Here is a 21,202-nt window from a genome sequence, read left to right on the forward strand (position 1 = left end):
ACTGCCATAGAACAAGTGTCATTTAAGGTTTAACTGCACAACATAAATTCTAAAGTACATTTGAAAACAAACTTACTATGAAGCAGAATTTGTTGAACCTTAAAACAATAGGAAAATAACCTCCTGATTGGAATTAAACAGACCCATTCAATTGTAATTGATTGTACTTTAGCTTAATGGGGTTGTGAACTAGATTATACAGGATTTATTTAAAATATTTGTGCTGGCAGCACCCTTTGTACCTATAGAAATATGTGGCATTGCTTTGGCCCAACTTTCAGTGCACTTACTGAAACCCATTATTTCTTGGCACAGCGTATAATAATGAGACTAATATTGTAATGCCAAAATTACCTTCTTTCACACAGAATGTATATTGTAAAATTGACAAAAAAGGACATGTTTGTGTGTAAATCATAGGTTACATTCAAGAATCAGGCAAACTCAGGACAGATTCTTTATCATACAAAACGATAGAAGTTGGTGATGATTTTTGACCAAGACCTGAAATGCAGATGTAAGGAAATTAAAGAGGAAATTAATTTCTTTTAATTAGGGTAAATGCACTCCTGAAATTATGTACTTCCCAATAAAGAGAGAGAGTGCAATGCTAAGAGATTAACCCCTAGTCCAGGAATCTGTGTACAATCTGATGCATGGAGACCTGTAGGTCTTTACATTAACTTTTGTGGGAGGAAAAAAAAAATCATAGGCATATTACTTAGTGGATATCATGCTGTTCCCTGTCATAGAATTGGGAAGTCCTGGAAATTTTTAGAAATGCATCAAATGGGCTGAAACTTACATTTTTGCAGCTGCAAACTGATAGTATCATGATGACCATGTCTGTCTCCAGCATTTAGTACAGCATAGAAATAAAATGATGAAATGGATGATAGAGTGAGATGGGAAATGTACCACTTAGTCACCTTCATTGTCCAGATGTGAGTTGCTACTCTTCTAATCTGCCATTTGTTCACCTGGAGAAAACTGAACTACTGGGAAAAGGAGGGGCAATGTGAAAGATATACTTTTCGCAATAGATCTCAGCAATCAAGATAATTGCAGTTGTGGCATTTCTCAAATCTTATTCTATCACTGACAAATTGATCCCTCTTAGGACAGGTAACATTAAGAAAAAGAAAAGATGCTTGCATGAAAAGAACAACAGAGCAGGGAATGGAACTCGTGAATTAAAAGAACCTGAGACCAGGACACTTAATTTTCCCATTGTGGCTCAGAAATAATGGGTTGTGTTTGCAAGCTTAAGCACGTTGATGATCATGGCATAATCTCAGGACTTCATAGTTAGTGAAGAGTAAGATAGGAGAGGAAAATGTTATTAAAGACCTGTTGGGATGGGATGATTTCGCCTGTGACTGTTAAAGAGAAGCCATAGGCTCTTGCTGTCTCCTGTAAATATAACTCTTAATTCCTATCACATATAATTTGTTCTTTGAAATCCAGTCCCTCTAGCAGTTTATAAAGCACAGACGTACTGATAGTGGATGCTCCTCCAATATATGCAAATATGTTATTATTTTATTATTTTTTTAGAATAATCTTCTTTTTTAAAAAAAGCAAATAAACTGTGAATAAGCACTCATGGAGTGCAGCAGACGTTCTGTAAAATACTCCACAGTAACCATGAAGTCAATATATATTTATGAAAAAAAAGAAACCCACTCTAGTCTCTGTCTCATCCTCAGGAGAAGGTGATCCAGGAAATCCTGAAAAATGTGCTTTTCTTTTCTTTTTTTTTCTTTTAAAAACCAGTGAACTATAGATCCACTTTGTCACATTTCAATCTTCAAACCACTGCAGTCAGGACGTCGCAATGTTATACCATTGTGCAAACTGTGTTCAGGTTGGGATCAAATCGCACAGCTTTCCCTTCGACAGACTTTGCGTTAGTGTCATACATGGGGTTTTCAAAAGCAGCCTGTCCATTGTTATTTTCATGTACAGAGCAACCTGTGTACTGGGTTTTCGGTGCAGTTCTGTGGCAAAATGCAGAAGAAGACAAGATCAAATCAAATGATTATTACAGTCATAAATCAGCATATAAGAACAGAAAATTACTGTAGTAAAATGTCTGTGAAGATTCTCAATCATCCGGGGTCACGGTTGTCACAAAGCTGCTTTTCCAAAAGGCAATTGGACTTTTCTTGGCTTTTTTTTCCTTTTGAAAATATTTTGCTTCTCATCCAAGAACCTTTTTTAGAACTTGGTTGAGAAATGAAATTTTTTTTTTCAAAAAACAAACAAAACAAAAACAAAACAAAAACAAGGATGCCCTGGTGCATCTTTTGGGAAAGCACCTTTGGGACTACCGTAGTAAAAGAATTTTATAATCTTGCTTCCAAGGTAATGTGCTTCAAGAAAAGATGTTTTTTTAGGAGCTTCTAACCATGACTGGAAGATACATTTCAGGAACAGAAACAGGTTAGATCAGGGCTCTTCAAACTTGGCCCTTTTATGACTTGTGGACTTCAACTCCCAGAATTCCTCAGCCAGGCACACTGGCTGAGGAATTTGGGAGTTGAAGTCCTCAAGTCACAAAAGGCCCAAGTTTGAAGACCCCTGGGTTAGATCATCTTTCAATCACCCCTGACCCATTGTGAAATCAACCTACAATGCTCTTTTTTCCCCACTTTCCTAGTATCAATGTGGTACTTTCCCTTTCATCTAACACAATCCTTGCCATCAGGGATAAATTTAGATATGTGCCTTCCTCCTTTTTCGGCACCTGAAGCAAGCATAGCCTCTGTGATCAACAGTTTTTACAGCCATCCATTTTTTGACAGCAGAATTGGGGTTTGTTGTTATGCCAGACAATCAATCCTCCCAGTTTTTGTGACAACTGGCAGATCCAAGCAGCAGATCCCCAAACTACAGGGCTTGAGGAAATGATCAAAGTTGTGTGTTTGTGCATGCATGTATAGAGAAGACACCACTTACTTATCAACTACAGATATGGGTAAGCCTATCCACCCAGCCCTAGCAGAGAATACACAAGAGAGTCTGATTCAGAGGTTTGGAAAGGTGTACTTTTTGATATGTGTCCATCAGCCTTCTGGAAGACAGGTGGACATGTGTCAAAAGTACAGCCCTATATATGTCAAGGGGGGAGCACATCTTCTGCCCACCATAGATCATTGTCCTGCTTCACTCCACTTAACCTACCAAGAGAAGTGTTGAAGACAGTGTTTTGCTATCTTCTTTATCTCTTACCATGGCTGGCAAGAAAATGGGAAAAGAGAAGTAAGGGATAATGGCTCCTTTAGTGCTAATTCTCTATTCTCTATGGAGAATTGATTGCAGATGATCTGGCACCTAAAAAGTCATTTTCTAGCCTGCCTTCATCCTCACCCCACTCCTTTTGCAGACAGAATCTCTCATCTGCCACATAGCAAAATGGAGTTGAAAATGCAGGCAGCAAATTTTCATGCTAGCATACTATCTTGATAGCTCTCACAGAGGAGAACAACACTAGAGAACATAGAACACTAGAGAAAGACCAAACATACTCAGTGAAAATATAAATTAAATCAATCCATGAATTAAATTATTTAATGTTACACAGAATATATATAAATAATGAATGTATATAAATAATGAATCTTTATTTTGGGATGAAAAAAATGTCTCTCTCAAAAATCCTGCATCCAGATTATAAAGGTTTTTATGGATAAGAATCAACATGAGCAGTCCAATTCCGATATACCAAAAACCAATTAATACAGTAGTGTTTGCTGAAAATTTTGCTTACTTTTTGCCCAAGTCTAGAAAGATGTCATATTTATGGGCAGGCATCGCCAGTAGCAAAGTACTTCTCTGAGCTTGCCCATATGGTACATCTCAGCAAAGCTTCCAAGGCTTAAAGCAAAGTTTCTACTTGATCCCTTATCTGATATGACTAAGCTGAAGGAAAGTCAGACACGGTTAAACTAAAGCTTCAGGATTTTCTCTTTTATATTACCTATAAGTTATGACATACAGACTGGATGACTATACCGAATGTCTAGTAACTTGCCTAGCACAGTCACACAGCTTAGAGGAAGGGTTCTTAGCAAATGTATTGGTCAAAGCTGTACCTGAGATGCTGGACTTCAGGAATTTTTTTTTTAATTTATTAATCAAATTTCTCATGGAGAATGACTCTGGGCAACATACAACAATACAATAAAGATTGTTCCAGTTCTCTAAAGCCTTACATTATTGCATTTGGTGATGGTAGAAAGAGCTTGTTAGATAATTTTGGGGTGTCAGTTGAAAAGCCGGGAATAACTTTGGATTTTATTCATTTTGCTGCAGTATGAAAATAACATTATAGCAATAGAACATAGACTTCTATACAGCTCCACAGTATTTTACAGCACTCTCTGAGTGGTTTACAATAATCTGGGTCCTCTTTTACCGACCTTGGAAGAATGGAGAGTCAACCTTGAGCTGGTTGGGATCGAACTACTGGCAGTGGGTAAAGTTAGCCTGCAATACTGCATTCTAATTACTGAGCCACTATATCTTCATTATTTTAAGTTCCATGTGGAAGCTTACATTTATAAACATTAGCCTACCTCATTACTCATATCTGATAGGACTAAAATGTTCACAAAAAACCCAAGATTTTAAATGAACTGGAAGAAGATTATGAACAACTATCTCCTAGGTAAGAACAGTTGGACAAAAGTTTGTAATGACAGCAAGAGCTGAACCTAGAGCTGAATTGCCAATGATGGCTATGCAACAGCTGTCTGTAATAAAATTGTTCATGGCACTTATGGCTGATGTAAGATAAATTATATAGGAATACAATTCATGAAACTGTACATGTCAAAAACGAAATATAGGCAATATGTGAAGTACACAGCAAAGCCATTATTACTGCACGGTTCCAAAGCATCAAGACATTTCAATATGTTGCTTCTCTCTAAAGGGCAGTAATTTACAGCAATTCCAAAAAACTGAAAGTAAAGGTATAATGTAAAACAATGTCCTTATCTATGAAGCATCTATGACAGTTGTAAAAGGAAGTTAATATAGATGGAATACTTTTCATAAGTGATTTTAATTTATTATGAAGAAAGTAATAAGATGTACAAAGGATAAATAGTTCAGTGCATCATAGTACAGACTAGCCAACACCCTTTAGATGTTCTTTTTACTTTTCAAATGTGTTCCCATTAATAGGAAAAGAGACAGTAAACTTTTAGAGTGGACTTTTCTCATCAAGCAGAGTGTTTTCTAGCTGGTTCCTGCTAGAGTTATTTAAGTTTTAAATAAAACTTAAAACTTAACAGTCAAAGAGTAAGTGTGCTGGGAAAGACAGGTCACACTAGAAGACATTCTAATTCCAGAAAGGGAAAACAATATTTCTAGTTCCCAGCCAATTATGATATCATGACAAATATCAATGCTAAAGCATTGTAAAGATCTGAGAAGAGATTGGCTTCCATTGCCACTCAAAGATATGGCTTCAGTTGGCATTGGAAAGGTGCCCAATGTTCCTTGTTCTACGTCCATGTAAAGCAGATTTATTTCAGAACCATTTTATACTGAGATCTTTGGGGAAAGAAGCAATCAGAAATGAAGGCATAACTATGGGGAAGAGCAATGGCAGTTCAAGGGTCATTCTGAAGAAAGAAGTGGTGGTGCTAATGTCTAGAGCTAAACTAGTGATGGAATAACTAGGCACTTTCACTCTTCAGAACAGAGAAAATAACTCTGACCTGAAATTCTATTCTATGCTTCCTGGGAAAGACTTGTGGCTCTTGATGGGACAGTTGCATAAATTGGAGTTATTAGAAATAGTTGTGATACAATTTAGATAGTACCCATATCCTAAAGAAATTCCTCTGACAGTATGACCTGAACAAGATGAGATTGCTATGCACACATAACTAGGATTGTGACTCATCATCCTATTGATGTAAGTTATTATCATCCTAGGTTATCTAGGATGAGCATTGTTATTTCACGATTCATGTGCTAATGACAATTTGCTTTTCAGTCAGAACAATTTGAAATATAAGAATTTTTTCTCCCTTACTTTTATATATCTTTTTAATCAGCACCTGAAAATGGATAGGTACATCATAAATAACTTTCAGGATGTATGAAGTTTCTGGATTCTTCTGTGTTTCTTATATGCAATGTAAATTTTGATTTAATTATATATTCTTTTTAATGCAAATTTATAGTTTTCCTGAATTGATATTTAGAAATATAGATAGATTGATAGATTAGAAGACTGGTTGAACCTAACAGGATTCCATTAGGTCAAAAAACCTCCTACATTCTCCAGACAACTTAGATTCTATAATCAGTGACCACCAAAAAACCTCCTGAACAATTCTGAAGATAAATAATGCAAATAATGATGGCCTTTTTGAGTTGGTGGAGAACATGATTATTAAAGTATGTAACCCTAGGCATGAGGTGCAATGGGAGAATTTTAGAATATTAATCTCTGATTTGTTCGGATGATACTATTTTCTTTTATAAAAGACAGCAAACAATGATGGTTACAAGTAAAAATCATAATTTTTATAATTACTATTTATCCAAGGCACTTTAATTTGTAGAAATGTGGGGATTTCTAAGAAGACCTACATGCAATAATATTTTCCACATCAAAATCATATAATTATGCATACAAAATAGATATATATTCCACCTACCTTTGTTTATAAAGGTAAAATCCAAAGCCTGCTAAAATAAGGGCAAAAAAAGGCACGAGAATAGCAATGGCCACAGAACTGCTGTTTGTACCATGTGATTGATTTAATGAATTTGATCCTTTAGACATATTAAGCCCTGGTGAAACAAAACAAAACAAAACAGAAATATTATTTCTGTTACTACTGTCACGGAAACATATGCATTCCATATATATACTGCTCAAAAAATAAAGGGAACACAAGATAAGACATCCTACTATTAAATACAGTACATTGTGTTATTTAAGTGTTCCCTTTATTTTTTTGAGCAGTATGTGTGTATGTATGTGTATATATATATATACATATACACACACAAACACACCATACATTGTGTTTCTTTGTGTGTGTGTGTGTGTGTGTGTGTGTGTGTGTGTGTAGGTCTTGGCCAAGACCTACATACCTGTACCCGTGAAATATATATATGAGAAACACAATATTTGGTTTCTTTCCACCCAAGTAGGTTGCAATAGTACTGAGATTACACCAAGTCATATTTATGTCCAGGGGTATTATCTAAATTAGGGGGAAAAGGTTATGAAGACAATTATTCATCTGCTTCTACTGGGTGAGTTTACCATGCCCAATGCCAGGTGCAAGAAACTGGCTTCAGTGATTAATTTATTCCTGGTTCCATACTTATAAGAACACGTTTTTTTTGCAATTTACTAAAAGTGTAATTATTCCCAGTTGAACAGCTTCCATAACAAGGTATCATTCTCCTGTAAGAAAGAGAAGATACGCATGAGATGGAGCATGCAGGCTGTTTGAAATGAGTATATACTTATATAATTAACATCAGGGAGGTCAAAAAGTCAAATTTCTGGATGTGACTATACAATCAAAGCCCTGCCTCTTTCTGATATGAAATATGCACTTTAGTTGTGCAATCATCCTCTATACCAGACATGTCAAACTTGCGACATCACATTACATTGTGCAACATAGCAGAGCTTTTTCCCCATTGCCGGCAATGAGGTGGGCATGGTTTCCTGGTAATGCGTCCAGCCCGTGGGCCAGCAGTTTGGCACACCTGCTCTATACTGACTATCCTTGCCAGGCCCCAGAATTATGCCTTGCAGGACAAAAATTGGTTAATTACTAGTTTGCACAAATTAAACACAACTGGCTAGATAACAACCTTGCCTAAGTTATGATTAAAGTGTCTTTCTTGCATTTCTCTCTGTAAAAATCTCTTTCTTCCACCCTGTTCAAGTAAGAGGTCCTTCAAAAGTGTGAATAATTCCACATGCTTTCTTTCCCTGGAAGGGCAATTAAATGAAACCCAATGAGTTCATGCATTCTTTGTCCTTACAAACGTCTTCACAATTTTACAACTTCAGAGTTTCTATTTCTGTCTTCCAAGGAATTTCTGTCTTCTACCATGTTGAGTGTCTGACCATTTGTTAATTCATTTACTTACATGCTTTATGCTATCTCTGGATGACTAACCTTTAAAAAAACATCATAAAAAGAACCCTTCCAAAAATGAATATACACAGCCAGAAAGAATAAAAAAAAATCCCAACAAACTTACAAGGAGCAAAGGGGAAAAAAAATCATGGCTCATACATCCACCAGTGTCTCCTGCATTCATAAAATGCCTTCCTCCTGGGCTAAATGGAAATACCAGGTTTAACTGCTTTCATGAAACTCAGAAAGGAATGAGAGAGTTTCAAAGCATAGGAATGCCATTTAAAAATACCCTTTTCCTAGCTCATCAGATGACATTCTCGAAAAGATAAGAGAGAGTTTCCCAATCAGATAAGGAAGCTGCTTAAATGGGGAAACAAATATTGGTGATTTGTGATTTATGGTTGGCGATTTGGATTTAAAGCCGTATAATGTATTAAAGGTATTATTAACCAACAGCTTTAATTGCATGTAGTGATCAACTGGTGACTAATGCAGCTCCCAAAGCAGTGGGGTCATCCAAGTATGCATCCATCACTGCCCATTCTGCTGCAGTTAGTTGTGCTGCCAAATGCTTGTTAGGACTGTACCCACATTGGATTACAGTAATCCAAACAGAAGGTGACGAGGTATCTGTGAGGAGGACGTCCCAATCCAAATCACTACAGTTGGCAGACAAGTGTAAGAGGAACTCTCCAATCCCACAATCATTGCAACTAGCAGACAAGTTGTAATTGTACAAAGGCTTCCTGACCACAGATATTATCTGCTCCTAGAGCGGGAACTGTGAATTTAGGAGGACTCCTAAGGTGCAGGTCTCCTCTGAGCAGGAGAATTCCATAGTGAAGTCAGTTATGGACCAATCAAGGCAAACACAGGCAAAATCCTAGGCAAAAATAAACAATATAGATGCAGATCCTGTTTGCTTTTCAAATCTGTTATAAAGTGGGCTGGGTAACACTTAAAAATGCTCACGCAGAACGGCAGGGAAAATTGCTGCCAAGATAACAAATTCTTCTTCGAAGACCATGCAGTTTGTGCTAAATGGGATTCTAGTGCCTGAGGAATAAGTACACTTAGCAATACAAGTGTTCATTTAAGAAGGCGGGGGGAAAGTGCCACTATACAGAAATTGATTCTAATAATTACAGCTTAATATTTTCTTTTACCCAATTTCTCCTGTTTTTTTATATCTTAAGGATGCAGGTAATTATATTTTATTAGTACTTAGGAATTTGGAATAAAAGGTAAGCAGACAGGCACGTAGAGCAAAATGCATCATATAAATTTTAAAATTGCTCCCAGAGTTCTCCTTAAAAAGGCTAATAAAAAACATTATGTTTGGATAAGCACCTAGACTTTACCATTTATGTTTGTAGGTGCTGAATCAGATACAGATACACTATATCATACTAAAATAGTTTTCTTTTTTCCTCTTTGGAGGGAAAGGGAAAACAATTTCACCTGTTTATATCCATTTAGCATCTCTCTCTCTCTCTCTCTCTCTCTCTCTCTCTCTCTCTCTCTCTCTCTCTCTCTCTCTCTCTCTCTCTCTCTCTCTCTCTCTCTCTCTCTCTCTCTCTCTCTCTCTCTCAAACACACATACACACAAATGGTCCTTCCCTTGAGCACAAACTTTCTACAAGAATTTGGAAGGAAGAAGATGTCTAGTGTAATTTTGAATAGCAAAGTTATAATTAAGCCTCTTAAGTACAGAAATAAGTATAACATTTCAACAAGCTTGCAAAATGAATAATGAAAAATTTCCATTGTACGTAATTATGATGAAATAAAATACCTTACTGAATTATACATTCAACTAATATTTGAGACTATTCATAGTTTATAGTCTCAGTGTATCTGATGATGACAATGCCGGAAATAGATTCTCATCAGCTGAACTTTGGTTAAATACAGATAACTGACCATTATCTAATCCAACTAGGTTGCCTATCAAGGGTGTACATAGGATTGGCAATGGGGCAAGTAACAAATGTGCATTTTAACATCACCATATAAACTCAACTGCTTTAGGCACATACTAACTGACTTGATATTATGACATTACAATGCACATTTCTTTTATTTTGATGAAATCTTGAGTTGACTGTGAATTACCCCAGATCATGTATTTTCTAATGTACTTTTGATGACAACACCATCCCTCTTTCAAAATATTTTGGAGTCTAAACTTAAAATTAATTTAGTGCAGTTTGGCTATGGGAAAAAGTGTCATACGTAGATACTTTCAGGTTCCAGTGTATGTGTCAGGACCCACCCCAATCCACGTCTTAGGAAAACAAAAACTCTTGGAGTCAGTTCTAGTCCAAAAGGAATTTGTACTAGGACATGCTTGGTTGTGGAAATACAAGACAGGACTTAGTGTTGTTTTACAAATTGAAACTTTATAAAGGGTTCCTGGTTCAACCCCCCTTCCCTCAACCCCATTTGGTCAGCCCCCATCATTTTACTTTGTGTCATCCCTTTCATGAGAAAAAAAAGAACTTTGAATCTTTATGGTTATTGCCTTCTTCCTCTACAGATTTAAATGAAGACACAGGCGAGATGCCTTCTTCTCTAACCTTCCCTTTTGTTCCCCCAGTTCAAAAGGTTTCCCTTGGTCTTTGAAACAACCTAAGGCAGGCTGAATCCACATGCGCTCCTCCTTCCTCAGGAGATGGCAGAATCCATGGGGGGGATAATGTTTTAAACATACATTTATGAATGTGATATAAATGGATTCTGACAGTATGACTGGAATTAGCTTTTCTTGAAATAGTATCAATAAGTCTATCAAAAAAAGGTCATTCATAATTCAAATGGAGTCAATTATTGAAGCAAGGGACGTACTGTCACTCTTCTCAATCTCTAAACATCTCCATATTAAGCAAAATATATATACATGTAGACTGCCTTACAGAATTGGAACAAGTTTTTATCTGAAGCAGTAATTGTAGGAAGACTCCATTGGCCCATCTTTGTTGATTTCAAATGACTATGTCTAAATTAAAAGCATCAGCTTACCTAATCTTTGAAGTCCAAACTGACCATAATCTTTACCCTGAATAAATCCTTGAAAAACATAAGTTGCACCATCAGGTTCTGCGGAAACCTATGTAGAATAATAAAAAGGATATGTAAAATAAATATGGATGTGCATATTCACAGTAATAACATGAGAAGCTTATTAGATTCAATCTGGAAAAAAAATCACTTAATTCATTCAGCTACTTATACATTTTGTTATTGTTAATGATATTAGATTCCTTTGATCTGGAAGTGATCAGTTGATTATGTGTCATCAAGTCATTGTTAACCCCTAGGCATACACATTGATAGATTATGTCCATGATGATCTGGAAGTATTTACTTATTTTATTTTAAAAGATACTCAAAAAATTAAAAACAGAATAAAAAAGGAAAGAGAAAAATAGGGAAATAGTACATAAAGATCTAGAACATACATATGAAGAATATGGGGAAAAAAAGGAAAGATCCACTATTCTTATTGGTAATTGAGCCAGGGAACTTCTAAAATTTTTGCTTGTTATCTTCCCTTATTTGGCCTTAAATGTCCTATAATTGTATTAGTATTTAAAACCATGTATAAAGCAATTAGAGAAAATATTTTCATCTGTCTCTTTTTATGCTTACAAAATAGCTAACTTCAACATCTCATAAATAATCTTACATTTCTGTAGTAGCAAAGACTATTTTTAGTTGAGTTTGATTCATGACAACTTTAAAGGCAATATGGATGTGATTGTCATTACTATTAACTTTTCCTGATATTCCTTGGTGTTTCTTTTCTAAGTACTAGCCAATTTTTGTTTGGAACAGTCAGTTCAGATAGCTATTGCCACCTAGACTGTTAATGTTTTAAGATTCCTGTTTGGTCTGACCATAAATAAAATCTAGCTTTGATTTTATTTAAGATATCCCTCCAGTCAGAAATATATTGTTCTAGCGTTGTTCTTCTGTATTGCTTCTCCCTTTAGGAAGGCCTTATGGTGTCAATTCTTGCAGTCTTTAGAAAATCTGCAAAGATGAGAATCTGTGTCCCCAGGCATTTGTCATTGAAATTCAGTGCTTAGTTTAACCAATATACTTTGAATTAGGTTACCAATAGAAAATTTATCACATCAGACTTTGTTGCACTAATCTATTAATATGTATTGCACTACTATGTAGTTATAAATAACACTGCATGTTGATATTTTGTCAACTACAAAGCTTAAAGAAATGTAAGGTTTCTACATGATCACATAAAATGTAATTTATTTACACTACTACTGTTAAGTACTACAAAGTAAGCATTATAATCAATTTGGAAAGTAATAGTATATTTTGCTAGAGAAACAAGCACACATTTCTGGGTTTCTATTTTGCAAAGTACTAACCACTGATAAAGTACTGCATTGGCTGATGTGGACATAGTTGCTTGAAAGAAAATCTAGGGTATTATTCCCATTTTCTAATTGTAATGTTTCAAAAAGAACAGAATAGAAGCTGGAAGGAACCAAGCAGGAAAATCTATACCATTTCAGACAAGTAACTGTCTGGTCTCTTCTTAAAAATCTCCAGTGATGGAGCGCCCACAGTTTCTGAAGGCAAACTGTTCCACTGGTTAATTGTCCTCACTGTTAGAAAGTTTCTCCTTAATTCCAGCTTGCTTCTCTCTTTGGTCAGTTTCCAACCATTGTTTCTTGTCCTGCCATCTGGTGCAATGGAGAATAATTTGATGCTCTCCTCTTTGTGGCAGCCCCTTAATTACTGGAATACTGCTATCATGTCACCCCTATTTCTTCTTCTTTTTAGACTAGTCAAACCCAAGTCCTGCAGCTGTTCTTCGTATGTTTTAATCTCCAGGCCTTTGATCATCTTGTGTTGCATCTTTCCTTATAAATCAATCTTGCGCTGCATACTGTAAGATAGACTTGGTAAGTATAAAGCAGGTATACCATGACTCAGAAATGCAACTTAGTATACCCTTTCTATGCGTATCTATTCTATGGATATGCAAGAACACGATTTTCTAATGCAAATATATTGGCAAGAAAGAAAATAGTCATCCATAATGTGTGCTAATTTTTTTTCGCCTGCATGTGCTGGTCTACCTTTGAATCCAATCAATGACATTTCTCATGACCTTTAAGAATGCCACTACCCTATAATACCAACATTTGTTCTTGTCTTGTCCGCAAGTGCCTGTGTAAGCCTATTTTTCAACATTCCTAATTATACTTTCATTTTTTTTTAAAAAAATGACTTCTTTCTGGTCTCATGCACAAGTCATCATTTTATATTAAGACATTGGATTTTGCCAGAAGTATACAGTACTCACAAAGCCATCCATTGCCCATTTGTCGTCTTTCAGTTTGTTCACAGAAGTATGGTATGGGGCTTTAATGAGATATATATGGAGCATTAATCGGGCTTCTTGACTTTTATACACCCCTGTAAAATATAAACATAGTTGATCTGAGCCAGTAAAGCCAAACCAAAATCATCCTCTTTAGACCATCTTTGCAAAGGGGAGGCACAAGGGTCAAAGATTTATATATGACTCATCTTTTTAAGTAACTAAAAAAAAGCATACCTATGAATTGCATGTTGTAACTCAACAGTTTAGAAGATGGTCAGTTCTAGAGTTATTTCCATAAGCATGACATCCACAAGAGCCAATTTAAGATAGTGATTAAAGCATCAGGCAAAACCCAGGAGGCCTAATACCTTGGGCACAAAGCCAGCTTAGTGACCTTGATCCATCACTTTCTCTAGAAAAGGAGGCATTGGCAAACCACTTCTGAAAAAACATTGCTAAGAAAACAGCAGAGATTTGCCCAGGCAGTCTCAAAGAATTGGTCATGATTGAACAGAAATATATATATCTATGCCTGCACACGTTCACGCGCGCACGCGCACGCACGCACACACACACACACACAGTGCACACCCAACCTAAGTTTGCTACAAATTCAGGTTTACTGAAATGAATGTCAAAAATCATTCCAATATTTTTTTCTTCTAACCAGTTGTTGTTAATTCTCTGTAATTTAGCTTATATTTGATTTTATTCAAAGGAAAGAAGGTAGTTAGGTAAAGGGTTTATAGAAACAAAAACAGAGCTTTGTTTATGTACATAGTGAAAAAAGATTTAAGGTATTATAGTGCTTTGTTAAACCAGGGTTATACTAGAATCTGCTTCAATACCTCAACACCTCTAAAGGATGGCTACTGTATATTTAGGAGATAGCCATAAATCAGGGACATACTTTGCTTGAAAATAGGATTAGGTGAATCCCTGATGTTTTCAATTTGGGAAAAAGCCAGGACTATGAAATCTGTGGGTTGATAGGACAGCAAGATGGATAGACTTAATTTCAGTAATAGATGTACCACTAGAAAACCTGAATGACCAAGTTGGGAACAGATGCTCCTAGAGAAAATCTATATATCTGTTTGCTAAGAGTCAAAACTAACTTGCTGGTACATAATCAGTTAAATTGTTTACATATGATGGTGTGTCTGGAGTAAGATTTATTTAAGAATGTCTTTGAATCATCATAATATTTAATCTTTTTTATTCTGCTGTTAGTTGTGCTCAAAATGCATTTTCACAAAGATATGTTGAGAAAAAGATAGTACAACCTTCAATAATAATCCACTTAAAATATATGATTTATATTTCAACATGGCATCCTAGGAGTGTGTATCAATGTGTTCTTTATAAATGGGTAGGATACTTATTTATCTAGTAAATTTGAGTGGGTTCAAACCAACAAAACCCCTGTCCTTAGCTATCTTGACAGAATACCTTCAAGTTTAAAGTTTAAGAAACAAATTCTGTATCATTGGGGCAACTATCAGTGGATAGTAGATCAGCCACATTGTATTTTGATGGTATTTCTCAATACTGTTCATGTCTAAGTTTAACTGGCCAAAAGGAAGCAGATATCCAGCTACTATTAGATGTCTCCTTTCTTTGCCAATGAATTACTCAGTTCAGGAAATGATTAGAAGCTGAAGTTAATCTGACAGGTTTTAACAGGATAAATGAATTATCTTCCTTGAATAATTCCTTGGATTATTCTTTCTGGCAAATTATGATTGAGCACTCTTACAGACACTGCAAGGATCAACAGCAAATGGACTTGCACAAGGAGCCATCCAATGCTGCTCTAAGACATTCTTCTCATTCAGAAATTACATTTCTGGAAAATTTCCATTTGGAAAGTAGCAGTTTCCAAGAATCCAGATGTCTGTGCATGGGAATATCTAAATGTTAGCTGTCAAGTATAGCTTTCGTGGTTAAAGGATAGCATACAAATTAGCACCAGAAAAAACAACAGAAATAAAACCAAACCAAAACAAAACAAAACCAAACAAAAAGTAGCCATGCATGAAATATATATTAGAGTAGCCCCCGTCTTGCTGCTCATCACCTTACTGAGGTGGGCAGCATGTAAATTTATTAAATATATGATATTTTTTTTAAAAAAAATTGTTGCATATCCTGATCCGCAATCAGAAACTCCAACCCACACCTGATGGTTTTCTGCACAACATTCATAGGTTTTCCTCCAAAAATATGTGTGTCTCTTTCTGTAAGTAGATCTCCTGTGATTAATCATCCTTCCTGAAACAGGACTATATTTAACTGTGTGTAACTCTAGGTGTAAAGCATTATTTACTTGTATTTGTGATTTTTCTTAATCAAGATATAGCTGCACTCAAAAAAATCTACTGCACCATGGTTGACTTTAAAAAAAATGCATCTGCAATACATTACATTTATTTATTTATTTATTTATTTATTTATTTATTTATTTAAATTTTTATACTGCCCTATTCCCGAAGGACTCAGGGCGGTTTACAGGGCAACATAAAATACAATATAAAAATAGTATAAAATTAAAATAGATTAAATTAATTAAGCCCAACAATTAAAACAATATTAAAAGCTAAAACCCCTTCAGTCCAGGCCTGATAGATCAAAAAACCAGGTTTTCAGGTCCCGGTGAAATGAACGCAGATCAGGGGCGGTCCGAAGTTCCACCGGTAAATCATTTCAAAGGGCAGGCGCGCCCGCAGAGAATGCCCTCCCCATGAATCTACAGTAGATACATGCTCCGAATGAAAACAATTTGAACATTACAGAAGACTTCTTATTTTAATCAAATCTCAGTTTAATGCCATCACAAGGTTTTGAAATGTAAAAAATGAGATCAAGATTTTTTTTTGAGTTTCTGTTGCTAACCAGAAGCAAAAAGTAGGATTGTATTCTTCTGCAAAAGTATTATTTCATATATAGCCTTTATGTCTATTCTGTCTTGAACATGTTCAACATATATGTGCAAAATTGTAAAAAAACACTTTCTTCAGTAGTTCCCAACTTTGGGTAAATTATCCAGAATTGGGTAAAAGTGATTTTTACCCAGCATAACAGGGACATTTAAGGTGACTTAAGGCTTGCCACATGTACTAAAATATATTTGAAACTCTTCCAAAGTATTCCAGTTAAGACCAAAGTTTATTGAAATGATAGAACATCAGTGATGTTGTTTTTCTAATATACCGTAGGTGGTGTCTGAGTATGATCATTCATTTAGTGACAATTCAAAGTTACAACTGTGCTTAAGGAAAAAAACTCACAACCAGTCCTTGAAGTTTAATTTCTATTAAGCACTTTGGAGTAATGAAGGAAAATGTTTGAGAAATATACAAGATCAAACATGGGGACTTATTTTCCAGTACTTGTTCTAAGATATTCCAGGACAAATTTTCTGCTGATGTGATATCTATGTAGTAATCAGAGACATTATCTTCTAGTCCAATCCCCTGCTTAGGCAGGAAATGACAAAAAGCTTAGTCTTCATTTAATAGGCCTTTGAAATTATATGATGATACAAACTGGATCTATACTCTGAGGTCACAAAAGCTTATCAAAGGGTCAAGATTCTATTTTGAAATCCCTAGAATTTACCTCTATACTTGTTTGTCCAGCTGTTATGGTGGATGGATGGTCCATGCACACATGCAAATATCTATTCACAAACAACCACCCCAAGTCTTTGAGAAATCCTTTGGCTTTACTTTGGTTAATGCTTTCCACAGAGTCATTATCTACTGCCCTCTGCAATGCAGGGAATTACAGACAATTAAATACTCAAAAATACCAAACTGTGCTTTCCAAATATCTGACCTAATTGTTCAAATCAATCTTCTCTAAGTAGTCAAGTGAGGGTTCCTATGTCTGTTTGCTCAGTAGCCATTAAATGGTACCACTGTTTTGAATAGAAGAAATAGTCCTGTGATTAGCATATATCACAGTGCAATTCTAAACATGTCAATTCAGAAATAACCACCCTTCAGTAAAACATTTCAACATAAGAATTTCTGCAAAACTCAAACCTAAACTCCATAAGTAATAATAGCTCCAATGAAACAGGAAATGTCAGTGTGGTTGACATTGATTGGAGGTTGTGTTTATTATTATCCTGAATCAATTCACTGATCATAAAAGGTTTCTTTCTTGAAGGTTAAGGGCCATAAATTCATCATGAGCACCTAATGCATATCTAAATAGATATTTTATTGAGTTCCCAGTTTAGGGTTAAAAGAAAATTGCAGGTCTAATGCCATGCAGCCAGCTTCTATGCATAAGAGAGAACAAGAAATAAAATGATTAAGCCATGCTGCATTCTCAAATATATGTGTGTGCCACTTGTTATTATTCTTGTTTAGAATAATTCAATGGAACAACTGCAAAATATTTGTAGGACCAATATCAACAAATCCTCTTAATTAAACCATAATTAAAACTGCACCTATCATCAGACAGATCCAAGCACTTTCCTGAAAAGCCCTGTATTTACCATTTTATGAAACCCTTTTAGGAGAGACATTTGAGTGTGTTGAGTGTTTAGGGTGCTGATCACTTTCAGTGTGGGTGTCAAGCACAATTGTTCCATACAAAATCACATGGAGCAGTGAGATTCTTCCTGAATAAGACTGTCTTGAAAAAAAAAAATCCAACACCAAATATCCATACCTGTGGAGGGCTTTACAATGATCATGACTTCCATGAAATGGGTATCAGACTTTTGGTAGACATGTTGAGAGAATTAAATAGACATTTATAATTGTTGTTCGTACCTGACAGCAACAACTCCATATTGCTATTAGTAAGGGTCGCATTCACTCTTCCAGATGATGCATTGAAATGAGTAACGGTCAAGGTCATTGGCTGCTTTTTGCCTTTATAATTGTAGGATCCTTTCCATATGTAATTCTGAGCAAACACATCATCAGGAACTGCAAAATAAAAATAAAGTCCAAACATTAAAGATCAATAAACAATAAGAACATTAGAGCTACAATAATGCTAGTTAAAATGAGATTAGAACATTAAAATAATACTTGAGAAATGTTGAGCAACAGAATTCTATATTGGAAATCCTTTTTTCTTTTTACTTAGTTTTCTGAAATTTCACATATAAGTGATACACAGCTATATGTTACAGCTTAGTATCTTCAAGAATTTTAACATCTCTATACCAACTATTTCTCCAACTTTTTCAGTTATCAAAATGAAAGTAAGACACTTTTACTATGAAAAGAACTAAGAATAATATCACAAACTTAATTGATAGCTGCATGGTGCAGACATTCTGTCTAGTGGCTGTATGCTAGTGGATCTACTTGGTATATATATTAGATGGGTTCAACAAAAGTGGCTCAAATACCAATTACAGGGGGACAATACATGCTTTCTTTTCAGAAGTTCATGCAAAATTATAATTTCAGAAGAAACAGAATATACATAAGAAGATTTCATACCAAAAACAGAACTTGCAATAATGCGTAGCAAAAAGAGCTTGTATATTACAGGGATAAGAATGTGTTTAAAAACTTATAAAAAGTTATGTAGGTGTGGGAGGGTGGGAGGGAATTCATGTTTTTTCTCTGTATCTTTGTCAGAAAACTAACATAAATGCAGATATTTCTTTGATTTAATTTTCTTTTTGACATATTTAAAGTAACACCTCCCTCAGCTACGACTTGTCCTGAAAACTTCATTTCCAAATAGGATCTCCCAGGATTGATGCATCCTTATCTCAGATGGTTCAATTCCCACTCCAGTTGGCAGGAAAAAATGGTTCTTGGAGGTTAAGTTAATCAAAAGATTATCATGGAACCAAAAACTGTGATTAAGGAATGATGAAAGAATGTTTAAATTAATCCATAATTCAATATGGAGTGTAAATCTGTAAGAAAAAAAATAGGGGGTAGGTGACTAGTTTCTTTAAAAAATATACCAATGTTGGTAGATATGCTGAAAGTCCTGCTATTAAACACTGGGAAACATAGAAGAAGGTGGGGGGAGAGAAGATATTCTCTCTAATGCACATCAATTTTTTAATATAATTTTTATTGAAGCTTACAAATACAAAGATAAAAAATAAGAAAATATAAAAAATAAAACCAAAAAGTGCAGAGAAAAAGAGATAAATGCTTCCCCCTTCAAGACAAGTACAAGTTCAGTAATTTATTGCCTTATCTGATATTTGAACAAAAGATCTTCCTATATCTCATCTATCTCTAAATTATAAAGCCTTGTCATTCAGTCCTAATCTGTAATTGAACATTAAGTGTTATCAGAAATAGCATACATAGTATAACCTTAATCAAATAAATCAGTTTTATGTTTCTTTATTTTCAATACAATAACTTATTATTATTTTTAAAATACAGGAAAAATCCTCTTTTCATTCCATATCTTATATGTTACCTATAAACAAATCTTTGAAGCCTGGTCATTCCATCCTAATAAAAAAAAATCCATTAAGAGCTACTAGCAAAACAACACATATATTTTAACTTTTACCAAATAAATCAATTTTGCTTCCCTTCCCCTTTTCAGTTCTTTTAAATAGTGTCAAAAAATAATTTATGTCTTTGGAGAAACTCCTTCACAACTTTAAAATATCTCCTGTAAATCCAAGATAAGAAAGTTATCCAAGTCAATCTTCAATTTATTACTTGATGTTCCTTTTACTTATTAAGACATCAAGAATTTTCATTTGTAGATCAGTGTAAGACTGTTTTTATGTCATTCGCTATTAGATCCACATTAAAATGATTCTTACTCTATTTTGTCCAGTAAGATCTGTTCTTTTCTATCTCTTTTAAATCCATATTTATAATAGCAAACTATATGAAAAATAATTTCTGAATATATTGTACCCAAATATCCTTAAATTCTTACAAAACCAGGTATCTTTGTCCATTCTGGGACAAATGGGTCTCTCCTCCTTATAAACATTACTTCTTTCTGTTTCTTTTACTTCAGTGTCCCCTCTTAACATATTTTCTTTCTAATCAACAACAGTTTGTCATCAGAAAGCTTATTACAGTCCTTCTAGTCCCTTAATCTGTTTATAACTTTCCAAAATCAATGTTTTAAATATCATTTTGCTTTTCTCAAATAAAAAAGAATTTTAAAAATTTTTAGATTATTTTTATTTTTATTTTTATTACATTTATATCCCACCCTTCTCCAAAGACTCAGGGCGGCTTACAGGCTTAGCAGTAGCCTTCATTCTATGTATATTTATTTATTTATTTATTTATTTATTTATTTATTTATTTATTTATTTATTTATTTATTTATTTATTTATTTTTATATACCACCCTTCTCCCGAGGGACTCGGGGCGGTGTACAGAGTAAGGTAGGTATACAGATTGAACAATAGTGAAAAAACAATAGTAAAAACAACTGAGACCCCAAGAGCTATCAGGCCAGGCCGGACTGCTGGAACAGGTAAGTTTTTAAATCGCGCCGGAAGGTGCGGAGGTCGGGGGCCATCCGGATTTCGGTAGGCAAGCAGTTCCAGAGGGCTGGCGCACCCACTGAGAATGCCCTCCCCCTGGGGGCCACCAGCTGACATTCCTTGAGCGGTGGCACCCTGAGGAGGCCCTCTCTGTGGGAGCGCACAGGACAGAGGGGTGTTGACGTTGGCAGAAGGTGCTCCCATAGGTAGTCCGGACCCATGCCATGTAG

General features: G+C 35.2%; 1 protein-coding gene across 1 annotated transcript in view; it reads right to left on the reverse strand.

Moving 5' to 3' along the window:
* Positions 1–1,751: 1,751 nt before the first annotated feature.
* Positions 1,752–21,202, reverse strand: part of CSMD3 (CUB and Sushi multiple domains 3) — a gene marked incomplete at its 5' end in the record, with an annotated part of 537,637 nt that continues 518,186 nt past the window's right edge. The window contains 5 exons of the mRNA XM_083360336.1: positions 1,752–2,000; positions 6,684–6,819; positions 11,160–11,247; positions 13,480–13,592; positions 18,294–18,452. Of these exons, the coding sequence (XP_083216462.1) occupies positions 1,841–2,000; positions 6,684–6,819; positions 11,160–11,247; positions 13,480–13,592; positions 18,294–18,452 (656 nt within the window). The 3' untranslated portion in view covers positions 1,752–1,840. The remainder of the gene's footprint in view (positions 2,001–6,683; positions 6,820–11,159; positions 11,248–13,479; positions 13,593–18,293; positions 18,453–21,202) is intronic.

This window comes from Vipera ursinii, assembly GCF_947247035.1.
Source record: "Vipera ursinii genome assembly, chromosome: 3".
Classification (NCBI taxonomy): domain Eukaryota; kingdom Metazoa; phylum Chordata; class Lepidosauria; order Squamata; family Viperidae; genus Vipera; species Vipera ursinii.